The sequence below is a fragment of the Peromyscus eremicus genome, chromosome X (assembly GCF_949786415.1).
Source record: "Peromyscus eremicus chromosome X, PerEre_H2_v1, whole genome shotgun sequence".
NCBI classification, from domain to species: Eukaryota; Metazoa; Chordata; class Mammalia; order Rodentia; family Cricetidae; genus Peromyscus; species Peromyscus eremicus.
In genome coordinates this window covers 84,741,723-84,754,360 of record NC_081439.1, presented here as the reverse complement: position 1 = coordinate 84,754,360, position 12,638 = coordinate 84,741,723, and the positions used below count along the sequence as shown (strand labels likewise).

Sequence of the window (12,638 nt, the reverse complement as noted above, 5' to 3'; positions counted from 1 at the left end):
ATTTCTTTCTTTTGTTTTTCACATGATGCATCTCGATCCCATTCATTTCCCCATCCCTTTGAATCTGCCCTCTGCCCCTGCAGCCCCTCCCCATAAAATTTAAGAGAAAAAATAAAATTTAAGGGAAAAAAATTTAAGAGAAAAAAAGGAAAACTCAGTCTTACCATGGAAGCTGTAGCGTGACACAGTGAGTCATGCAGTAAACCCTTTTACCCATACATCTTTATGTGCAAATGTTCATTGCAAAGAGTCATTGATCTGGTTCAAGGCCTCTGGTTTCTGCTACACTATTGATGCTGGGCCCTCACACTGGGACTCCTCTTGGATGTCCTCTTGTTGCCCTGTGTTGTGGAGATCCTGCAGCTTTGGGTCTGCAGGATCGGTCTCTTCATGTGCTCCAGCAGATCATAGATAAATGTTGGGGTGGGTCAACTCATAACTCTGTTTCTGGGCCTGGATAGTCACAGAGTTGGTCAGCCTGCCAGCTCTTCCCAGTCCTCACTTCCAAGATGAGCTCTCCAGCATTGCTCTGACTAGTTCACCCCTTGGAGTTATGAGCAAGGGACTGGGCCAGTTCTGCTTTCACTGTCAGGGTCAGCTTTCCCACACCTACACCTTCACGGCCAACTCTACTGTGTTGTCCAGGTGAGGTACAGGGGCCACTCTCCTGAGTGCTGCAGCTGGTAAGGGGCAGAGACAGCTCTCCTACCTGCCACAGGTGACGAGGGGCATCTCTCCCCCACCCACACCATCATATGGCAGATGAAGGGCAGGGCCAGATCTTTCAAGCTCAGGTTCTTGGCTGGTTCACTCCCTCTCCCCACTAGTGTCAGCTCTACTGTGCTGTTCATAAAAAAAAAATTTCAATGGATGAAATACAGGATTCGGCATCTTTTATTCAGTGTCAGTTAGATCCTATTAATATATATTTATATGTATGTATGTTATATACCTACACAATACCATCTATGAATGTGTTTTGTATCCAGATCACATTGCTTCTCATGTGGATTAACTTATTTGACCATTTTCCAGTAGGTAAGTTGAAGTTTTTGTTTTTAAAATGTATCTGTAAATATATAACATATATTTTCAATGTTTTATTCCAGTTTTTCATGTATCATTTAATATTGTGTGTTGTTCACATTTTTTGAGACAAGATCTCACTGTGTAGCTCTGGTTAGCTCAGAACTCACTATATAGAGCAGAATGGTCTTGAACTCATAGAGATCTGCCTGCCTCTGCCTCCTGTGTGCTGGTATTAAAGGCATGTGACACCATACCCACTGTGATGCTCATTTTTTTTAACTTTAAAGAGTTTTAATGAGATGGAGTATGAAAGGTAATAGAGAATGGTTGGCCAATGAATGTGATGTTACACTTAGGAGAAATAAATTCTGGTGTTTTACTACAGAGTGAGAACTTTTGTGTGCATGTCATTGCTATGGAATATTGGAGATGGGAATGTCCTAGTTTGAGCTCAAGGTTTTTTTTTTTTTAATTCTATTTTTGTTTGGGGACTTTGTTTTTTATTTTTTTTATTTTTTTTTTACATAGAGACTCACTCTGTAGCCCATGCTGGCCTAGAACTCACTGTGTAGCCCAATCTTGTGGCAACCCTCCTCCTCAACTTCCCAAGGGTTGGGATTTCAGGTTTCATTTACTATCACATGGGCATTAACTTTTATCTTCCTCTTTACTTTATACCAGTTAACTGAATAGATAAGACAATTCTGCAAGAAGCCCCTGAGAGAAAAATCCACTCTAAGGTCGATAAAGCAATCGAAATTACAGTTAACCTTGGATATTTAGAAAGGGAGTTTCTATTGTAATTACACAGCATGGTGTCCATCTTTCAAATTTGGCTTCCTATCCCAGGTCTCCATGACCTCATGTTAGAGTCCAGGAAGAAACAAAAGACTTTAAGAGAAAAATCATGGAAAAGGCTATTTTGCCCAGCATTTTAAAAAATAATTTTGAGCATTCCTTTACTACATTAAAGTCTTAACAGCATTGTGACTATATACACTTGAGTGTGTTTAATAATAAAGCTGGAGAAAAGGACATTCTCTAAAGATGTAGAGGAGACAGACTACAGTTGTGGCTCACTAGGGATTGCAAAACAGGTATTACACCATGGGGATATTAGCAGAATAGGGTCCATTGGAAACAGCAGGACCTAGAAGGGGCATCTGTGCCTGGTAGCTATGGCAATGCATGCAAGTACAGCAGAACATGAACAAAAAGTGGCACTCACTTGGAATCTCACAGAAATTTTGGGTGAGCACAAGAGTGATTTCTTTAGCTGTTAATTTCCTGTGCTCCAAAGAAACCTATTGAGGTTGGGAGCACCTACCCCCCCCCCAAAAAAAAAAAAAAAGAAAAAAAAAAGAACCAGAGCTCAAAAGATCTTTTTCTCATCTAGTTTAACAGCAGCTCTGTAAGGTTTTTCTTGGAAAATGTTTTTCCTACTGGTAATAAAAGTCTCATTTATATTTCTGCTTAAGAGATTCAGAAGAGGGGCTAGAGAGATGGCTCAGTGGTTAAGAGTGTTTGTTGTTCTTCCAGAGGCCTTGGGTTCAAATCCCAGCACCCACATGGTAGCTTACAACCATCCATAACTCCAGTTCCAGGCCTATACCTGGTGTACCTACATGTACGCAAAATACCCATACACATAAAATAAAATAAATCTTAGAAAAGAGATTCAGAAGAAACATAGGATTAACTTTTAAGTTCTGATAAATATTTATTAAGGATCACATTGTCTTTATAAGCTAATTACCAAGTTTTGTTTTTTAGAATTGCTTCACATTTTTATTATATTGTTTGTTATGCAACATAAATAAAATGTATTCATCATGAAAAGTGAGACTTTAGATAAAGCAAAATTTAAAAAATATAAAAATCACCTATTATCTTTACCACACAGATAACCAATGTTAGCCTTTAAGTATATAGTTTTTAGCTTTTCTTTGCATATTAATATATAAATGTGTTTTCCTTTTACAAAAATGGGATGCTATGTATATACCTTTTGCTTTTATCACTTCACATATATAATGTATATCTTTACATGCAAATGGATTGGACTCAGATTTTAAAAGGTTAAAGAAAAAATAATAAAAGCAATCCTGTGCCAGTTACAAGTCAAACTCCTGAAATAAAACTGCACAAAAAATTACAACTAAGAAGGGAAGAGGCATGTAAGAAGATGCAAACAGAGAGTCCATGTAGCAATGCTATTATCAAGCAAAACAAAGAAAGGTGGAACACATTAAATGGGGTAAGGGCGGCTCCGTTTTGCCTTCCAATGCATTATCATCAGTTTATTTCGTACTCTTTTCATCTCTTCCAACTCATCAGCTGCCTGTATCATTTCTTCATTACTTAAATTTCTGCCATGGATGTCTCCTCTAAATTGAGGGCGGGAACGGGCCAGCCTTTCTTTGAAACTTCCCTCCTCTAGCTTGTGTTTGCCCACCCCACAGGGAGGTTGCTCCATGGGAGGGCGGTCCTCGAACAGGTTCTTCTGTGAGAGGCATTCCTGAGGAGGACGATCTTCCGACAGCAGCATCTCAGGCAGCAGCTCAGGCAGAAGCTCTTCAGGAAAGAACTCCTCCTCTGAGGACTGCTCCTCTGAGGACAGATCCTCGGAGGACTGCTCCTCCTCAGAACACTGATTTTCAGGAGACTGCTCCACCGGAAGCTGCTCTTTGTCGGTCTTTGGAGTGCTCTGTGGTTGTACTTCATTTTCTTTGCATGAGTTTTCCATGCTGAGAATTTTCTCCTTCAAGCAGTTATTCTGGAGACAAGAAAAAGCAGACGAGAGTCACAATACTTGGCGGGCTGGATCAACACCCTGGTTATGAGTTTCAATCCCTGCCTTTCCCGGATTGAGGCGGGTGTCTTTAAACCTTAGCTTACTCAGGCTCCTGCGCTCTCCCGCCCGCGGCTGCGGAGCGGCCCCCTCCTTCCCGAAAGACCACCATTTTTCCCAGCAGGCCTTGCCACAAGGCCTCTCCTGCAGCGACAGGGGCGGAGCAGTGAAGTCCGCAGACTGTGCCCCTCCGTGTTCCGTCTCAGACCCCGAGCCTGTCCCACCGCCCACCCTTACCCCACCCTTACCCCAACCTCCGGCCCGTGTGGCCCCCTTGAGGCGCCTGGGAGACACCCGCAAATCCACAGATAGACGCCAGACAGGGAAGGGGGCGGGACAGGGGGAGGAGAAACAGACCCGGTGACGCACACCCCTTTTTGTGGGGACCGGCTAACCGCCCCAAAGACAGCTCCCTTGGGGTTCACCTTCCTCAACCTCACATAGAGCATCGTCCTTTGTACCCCACCCCACTCCCAAGACCACCATTTTCTGCACCGCAATTGTGGGCGGGGGGCGGGGCTGGAGCGTAGTGGAAGACCGGGATTCTGCCATGCAGGTACGATCCCACTGGTTACAAGGCACCTCTGACAATCACCAAAGCTAGAGGATCCAGGGAACTTACTTACTTCTGCTTTCCTTCTCGACCAAAGGGGAATAGAAAGACGGTGTCTGGACAGGCAAAAAGGACTGGGATGAGAGGGACTTGGGCAGACATAGGCTCCTGGTCACGTGAGGGGCGCGCGTCACTGCCGGGCTCAGATCCCTAGTAACCACTTTGGCGACCATTTGCCAGCGCTTGCCAGAATTTCTTGACCTCAGACACAATGGGAATTTTCACTTACCCCTCCCCCTCTTTTATTTGCCTTTTCTTGGTTACCAGAGACGACTAGCATCTGGTTCCCCAGGATTACCTTTTCCGTGCTGCATCTCCAATGTTATGTCTCAGTCTCACTTTTCACTCTCCCTCAGTTACTGAAGCTTCAGATTTCCCCAGTCCTTTAGACCCTGCACTGAAATTTCACTGTTTTGCCCCCATAAATCAAGGTAACATGGTCAGGACAGGCAACGTGACAGATGCCTGTAATCCCAGTTCTCAGGGTATAGAGACAATAGGATTGCCTTAAATTGGAGGGCAGCCGGTCCTCCACAGCTAGTTCCAGGCCAGCCAGAACTACAGAGCAAAATTCCTTCAACAAAACAAACCTTTTCAAGGGCAGTGGAGAGATGGCTAAGCACTTAAGAGCACTTGTTCTTGCAGAGGACCTGAGTGGGATTCCCAGCACCCACATAGCTCACAATCATCCATAATTCTGTTTCATGGGATCATACCTCCACAGACAGCAGGCACGGACACACATACAGTAAAAACCACACATAAGATAAAATAAAATAAATCTAAAAAAAATACCACTCAAATACTAATTTTTGTGTTTAACCCACATTCCCATCACATCACATTTTAAATATCCTGTCATTTCCATGATAGTTAATCTTTCATTTTTTTCTTTTCAACTCATTTTTTAAAAATTTTTGAGCCCCTCAACTATGTCATAAATAGAAACTCTGGAATAAATTAATAATCATCTGATTCTACACCTCTAGAAAGATTTAATTCTGTAAAGTATGTAAATCTAATGACTCTGTACTTTGATTGTCATGAATCAGAACACTCATGTGTCCATCTACATATAAAATAGTCAATAGAATTTTTTTATTATGTGAAGTGGGAGAGCACTTGGTACATAATATGGTATTATTCTCCCCTCTCTATATATCACCATCATTCAATAGTTACTATTCATAGTGGAAGAAATAGATTTCACAGAAACCCTAACTTCTTAATAGCCAGCTCTTGATTTTGTGGTTGAAAAGGCTTAAATTAATTTGTTAAACCAAAAAAAATTTGGATCTTGAGATAGCTGGATCCCCAAAAGATAGATACAGCAGATAGGAAGGACATTGTGTATTAAACTAGGTAATAATACTTAGGATTAAAAGCATGTATACATAGTTTGATGGCATCACAAATGGTACATGTTTTGGCCTGTGCCTTTTTCTGATCTTTAACCTTAAGCCTACTTCTCACCTATCTAAAAAGCATGAATGCCACTTCCTCAGGCAGATTTTTCTTCCAGGGAGGGAACTCTTTTTTTTCTGTTTTACACTTCCAGGGTAAGTAGGCATCAGATCTGTGAGGGTTCTGAAATCTATTTTTTTCTAAACCTAAGCAATTTTGAGATGTTTCTGAACATAAATTCATATTTGAAATATCAGATCTGTGAGAACTTTGGAATTTACTTTTTGTCAAAACCTTGGCTATTTACTATGTTTCTGAACAGAAATTCATTATGTGAAATATCCAATTTTATGAAATTTTATTGCTTTACTGTGAATTTAGTTTGTATTGAAATACAAGCTAATTTACTTGTATATCTTATCCAAAATTGTTTGGATCTTCCTCTTTTTTTCTGTGCTGTCTGTCTTTAAAATCAAGTTTACCTGTGCTTTCTTTAGTCTATCATGAAGGGTTTGTTTTTCATTTGTGCAGTTTCTTTTTTAGAGAATTTCAATTTCATTAATTTTTTTCATTCCTGTCATTATTCTCTTTACATCCTGTGAACAGTGCACAGCCTATAAGCCGTTCCATTTAATTTTTGACATTCTAAGTTTACACAGTAACTGATTATTTGCACTTGCCTTGGTAGGTGCCCTTGATACCATGGAAACTGCTAGAATTTTTGTTTGATTCTTTCCCGTTCCCATCTGTGAGATATAGTGAGCAATCTTTAATAGGCTTTTCTGTGACTTGACTTCTTCATGTACAAAATTGTACACAATAATAGTACCTACCCTGTAGGATCGGTAAGAGCAGTAAACAAGTCAATGAAGTCAGTATATGTATAGCACCCGGCATGGTGATTAGCATATAGAAAGTGTTCTGTAAGTTAACTCTAATGTAGTAGGGGTAATTATAGTAGCAAGGCATAGTACTAGCAATACTCTAACTCTTCTTTTATTTTAAGTATTTTTAATCAGGTGTGGTGGTGCAGCTCTTTAATCCCAGCACTTGGGAAGCAGAGGTAGAGGCAGACACAGAGGCAGGCATCCCTCTGTTAGTTTGAGACTAGCCTGGTCTACATAGAGAGTTCTGGATCAGCCAGATTTACATAGGGAGATCTAGTCCAAAAGAGTAGGGAAGAACTGGTGGTGGAGAAGAATTTACTATAAATATTTTAACCAAAGGAAAACCTAAAGAAACCCCCTAGGTTAACTTGCTTTTAGTTGACTTTAAAAGTCACTACATTTCTCCTGCTTGCACTTCCTCAGGGTCAGTTCTCCCACACCTACACCATCAGGGCCAGCTCTACTGTGTTGCCGGGCAACCTGCAGGGGCCACTCTCCTGAGTGCTGCAGCTGATGACGGCTTCTAGGCTCTTAGGACCTAAGGGTCAGCTCTCCCAGCTGCCATAGGCAGCGAGGTGCAGGGAGGTGGAGGGTGTCTCTCCCTTGCCCATGCTGCCATATGGCAGATGAGGGGTGGGGCCAGATCTCCCAAGCTCACATTCTCAGGGCTGTTTACCCACACCCCTGTCAACAGGGTCAGCTCTACTGTGTTGCCCAGATGAGGTACAGGGCCCTCTTTCTCGAGTGCTGCAGCTGGTAAGAGGGAGGGTCAGATCCCTCCTCTGCAGCAGGTGGCAGGGGCAAAGGGCAAGGCAGGGACATCTCTCCTTGATCATTGCCGCATAGGGTGAACTAGTTGAGGTAATGCCAGAGAGCTCACCCTGGTGGTGAGGATGGGGCAGAGTTGGCGAGCAGACCAACCCTGCAACTACCCAGGCCCAGAACCAGGGCTATGAGTTGACCCACTCCCAACATCCACCCCATCTATGATCTGCTGGAGCATGTGAAGGGGCTAGTCCTGCAGACCCAAAGCAGCAGTATCTCCACAACACAGGACAACAACAGGATATCCAAGAGGAGTCCCAGTGAGGGCCTAGTATAGATGGTGTGCCAGAGGCCTCAAACCAGACCAATGCCTCTTTGCAATGAACACACGCAAGTAAAGATATATGGATATACTGTGTGACTCACTGTGTCACACTGCAGCTTCCATGTCGAGATTTTTCTTTGTTCTTTTCCCTCAAATTTTATTTTACTTTTGGGGGGAAGGTTGCAAGGGCAGAGTTCAGATACAAAGGGACGGGGAGATGAATGGGATGGAGGTATGTGATGTGAAAGACACAAAGAATAAATAAAAAAAAATTTAAAAAAAAAGAAAATTCTTCCAATGTCTGATGATCTCTGGACTCCCGTTAGAGAAAAATAAAGGCTCATTTAAAACTCTTGGGGGAAAAGTCACTACATTTGAAGGTCACACTGTTGAATAATATGTCTCCCACTAGTGTTGCTGTAAATAACACCTCTGACGTGTGCATTTTGGTGATAAACATTGCTTAAGTTACTTTTCAGGGACATGAAGGCCACTTTCACTGAAAGTACTGATTCTTCATTTGAGCTTGCAAATAGAGATTAAAACAAGGTTTTACAAAAGCTTGTCACTTCTGTGTTCCCATTGTGTCTGTCTCTTCTGCTAGCTTAACTTCTGGGTCTGCTTTCTGCTCAACTCAGCACATAGTCATGTTGGCTGCACAAGAAATGCATAGAAACTTCTTCAATCTGGTGTGTCCTCCTTCTCAGGTTGAAGATGTCAAGGCAAAGACAACTAAAATATTTTCAAGGTTCACAGAAACGTCTCAATTCTGTGCTTATGTGTGTGCCAGCGTCTAGATTTCACCATACTCCATTTCAGACCACTGGAGGGGTGCCTCAGTCTCCAGGCATTTATTTCTCCTTTCCTGAGGATAAAAAAGAGCTTGAAACCTGGACTGAGTTGCAATGTTTTCCCCCTGCACAGTGCTAGTCTCTTCTCATTTTGCTGGTATTACAAATAAATAGTTTTTTCTTGACCCAACAACATGTCCTAGTTCCTTTGGCCCCCTTTTCAGCCATGAGTAAATGGACTTGAGTTGAGTACCAGTATTAATTGGCCTATTCTCAATGTGATGCTTTATGTAATCTTTATACAATTATGGTCCCTCCAAGGCCTCATTTTAAGGGGTTAACTTCCCCCAATTAATTATTTTAGCTATTTCTGAACTGACATTTATGTTCAAGGGTACTCCCTAAAGGCCTCATGTACTTTTTTTTTGGTTTTTGAGACAGGATTTATCTGTGTAGCTTTGGTGCCTGTCCTGGATCTTGCTCTGTAGACCAGGCCAGCCTTGAACTCGCAGAGATCCGCCTGCCTCTGCCTACTGAGTGCTGGGATTAAAGGCGTGCGCCACCACCGCCTGGCTACTTATATACTCTTGACCAAAGAACAGTCTTCCTCTGTTAGGGAAGGCTGCTCTCTTCCACTGAATGTACAGCCTCAGGAAGAAATCCATGTGGAGTGGTGAGGTAGTAAGGCAACACCTACCTAGCCAGCCAGATCAACCAAATCAATCCAGGTAATTGATGAAGTGACAGATTTTTACATCCTCTGAATTTGTAACTGTGTGAAAATATTGCATATTCTGCTTAATGTAGAGCACAGTGGCTTTACCATCCTCTTCATTCTATTCATTGTAGTATAGACACTAGACACCTGAAGATGCCTAGTTTGTAGTATAGTTCTCTTATGTTAAAAATAGATTTTTTTTTACATAATATATTCTGATTATGGTTTCCACTCCTCCCGCTCCTCCCAGTTCCTTCCCACCTCCCGTCACATCCAGATCCACACCCTGTCTGTCTCTCTTAGAAAACAAATGGTCATCTAAGGAATAGTAATAAAATAAAATAAAGACAAACAAATTGGAATAGGATAAAACAATTCAAAGCAAAAAGAGCCAAAGAAAAAGCACACAAAGTGCATATGTACACAGAAACACACAGATTTGCGCACACAGGAATACCATAAAGACATAAAACTAGAAGCCCTACTATATATGCAAAGGACCTGTAAGGTAAATGATGATGATGATGATGATGATGATGATGATGATGATGATAAATGCCTTGACAACATTATGAAGGAAAAAACTGCCAAAGATGCAACAAACGCTGTTGCGTTTGTTGTCTGTTGGCCATCTACTGCTGGGGATGGGGTCTACCCTTAGGAGCAGTTTGTTTCCCCAGTGAGACTCCCTTGGAGAAAACTAATTTTTCATTTGCGTGTAGCTATCAATTGGAGATAGCTTGTAGTATATTTTTGCCAATACTAAAGCACACAAAGGAATCCTGTTCAGACTGTAGTCAACTGAGACCACATCAGTGTATCATGCACCCCCCTACTTTTTAAAAACCAAGTTCATACGCTTTTGTAAATCATTTAAATTTTTATTTAAGTACAGGAGCTTCTGGTTTTTTGGGGGGTAAATATCATCTTGTTACATCCACTCTCTCATTCTTTGATTCTATTATCCAGAGTGCCTGCTACAAAGTGTTCATTTAAAGTCTGCCAACAGTACCAAACAAAAAGATCAAGTCGACAAGCTCAGGAGAAATCTCAGCAGAAAAATTTGACTCTGTGTAAAAAGAATATCTTTTACTTATTGTGGGAGGCATCCAAGAGAGCCCCCTGTCAATCTGGTTCCCTTTCTCTTATTTCTAAGTGCAGCTTCTCAGGATGGGAACACATGCTTTCTGATTCTGAAGATGGAAGATATACATGAAAAATTAGTTCTCTCCAATGGGTATATAAACCACACTTAAGGACAGGGCCCATGCCATGTGTTAGGTGACCAACACAAAACTAACTCAATGGCCAGGCGGTAGTGGCCTTTAATCCCAGCACTCAAGAGGCAGAGGCAGGTGGATTTCTGAGTTGCAGGCCAGCCTGATCTACAGAGTGAGTTTCAGGACAGCCAGAGCTACACAGAGAAACCCTGTCTCACAAAAACAAACAAACAAATAAATAAACAAACAAAAAACAACCAACCAAACAAACAAAAAACCAAAACTAAAACAAAACAAAACCCCAAAATAAACAAAAAACTAACTCATTGGCATTTTTGAAGATTTTTGTCTTATATTGCTTTGTTTGGGCATTAAAAAATCTTGCTGGTCTTGAGGAGCCCCCAACTGGATCACGCCCTCTGGATAAGTGAGACAGTTGATTAGCTTGAACTGTTTTGGAGGCACTCAGGCAGTGGGACCGGGACCTGTCCTTAGTTCATGAGCTGGCTGTTTGGAACCTGGGGCCTATACAGGGACACTTGGCTCAGCCTGGGAGGAGGGGACTGGACCTGCCTGGACTGAATCTACCAGGTTGAGCTGAATCCCCAGGGGAGTCCTTGCCCTGGAGGAGATGGGAATAGGGGGTGGGCTGGGGGGAGGGCAGAGGGGGGGTTCGGTGGGAGAAGGGAGGACAGGGGAATCCGTGGCTGATATTTAAAATTAAATCAAATTATAAAATAAAAAAATCTTCCTGGTCTTTTGCTTGTATACTATGGTTTCTGATTTAGTGATTTTATATTTTTTGTGGGGGGGGTCTTTTTAAAAACTTCTGGTTTGGTTTGTTTGTTTTATTTGTCTGTTATCTAATGAGAAAGAGAAAGGAGGCAAGGATTGGATGGGTGGGGAGGTGGAGGGATCTGGGAAGAGTTGGTGAATGGAAAAAAAGAAGGTATGATTGTCTCTGATAAGTTGCAAAGTTGTATAATATTTACTCTTGATTTGAACATGGTAAGTTGGAGGGTAAGATAAAGGAATTTTGAGGAAACAGAAGCAGGATTTTTTCTGCACATTTGGAGTCTGAGTGTGGGATGTGAAAAGATCTGAATTAAGATTCATAACTTACAACGTGTGATGGAGCTATTGCTGGGTCCAAATTCCTAATGAAGATGTCAGTCTAAGGAACTCACTTTAGGGCTCAGTAGTGACACACTTTCCTTGCATGCATAAGGCCCTGGGTTCAATTCTCAGCATACAAAAAAGAAAAAGAAAAACCCATTTTAATGGTAAGTTCCAGGAAGGTACAAATTGTTCCCATGAAAGGATGGGTGGTAATAAATATGCAAGGTGGGATATAACTGCTCTTGATGTTCTCTCTGCTGAGCTGGTTCCATTAAATGTGAATTTGACTATGCTTTCTTGGTTTGATATTATTAGACTTTAACCATATTTCCAGGATGATGGATCTGTAATTGAACAGAGAGCAGAAAATGGAAAAGCTTTGATGGATAAAGAAATGAAGAATGGCATTCTTCTAACAATTTTAGGAGTATTTTCTCAGGGCCCTATCGCTGATATTAGAGATATTTCTGTTCTCCAGTGCTATAGAGATTGTGACCCTTTAGTTCTCCTAATGTTTGTTTCTCTTACTATTAAAAACTAAAAGCATTGGTAATAGCAGCCAATGTAATCTTCAAACTCTATGAAGGCCTGATGCATAGTACGGGGCTGTGACAGAAGAGATCCCAGTACCGAGAGGAAGAGTGGACACAAGCTCCCGTCCTGAACCCAGAAGCTATCTCCGATTGGTAACCACTCGCAAATGAAAAATTAGTTTTCTCCAAGGGAGTCTTAGCAGGGATAAAAACCACTCTTAAGGGCAGGCCCATACTCAGCAGAAGATGGCCAGCCAACACAAAACAAACTCAATGACATCCTTGGAGAGCCTTTGAGGTTCTTTATCTCATAATGTAAAGTCAGGACATTTTTTTAAACCTCATAGGCCCGTTGTATATATATGATGGCATCTGGGTTTGTG

The 12,638-nt window shown here is 41.8% G+C and overlaps 1 protein-coding gene across 3 annotated transcripts; it reads right to left on the bottom strand.

Annotated features, from left to right (window-relative positions):
• Positions 1-2,761: 2,761 nt before the first annotated feature.
• Tceal1 (transcription elongation factor A like 1) lies at positions 2,762-4,615 on the bottom strand. 3 transcript variants are annotated; one of them, XM_059250866.1, is made up of 2 exons: positions 4,503-4,598; positions 2,762-3,805 (listed from the first exon to the last, which is right to left on the bottom strand). In XM_059250866.1, the coding sequence occupies exon 2, from the start codon at positions 3,773-3,775 to the stop codon at positions 3,278-3,280; it is 498 nt and encodes a 165-aa protein (XP_059106849.1). In that variant the 5' UTR covers positions 3,776-3,805; positions 4,503-4,598; the 3' UTR covers positions 2,762-3,277. The 3 variants fall into 3 exon arrangements, with proteins under 3 accessions (XP_059106849.1, XP_059106847.1, XP_059106848.1); XM_059250864.1 differs by lacking the exon at positions 4,503-4,598 and adding an exon at positions 4,129-4,282; XM_059250865.1 differs by having other exon boundaries at positions 2,764-3,805; positions 4,507-4,615.
• Positions 4,616-12,638: the final 8,023 nt, after the last annotated feature.

Coding starts and splice junctions, on each gene's coding strand:
- Tceal1 (XM_059250865.1), bottom strand. CDS start 3,775: ATGGAAAACTCATGCAAAGAAAATGAAGTACAACCACAGAGCACTCCA.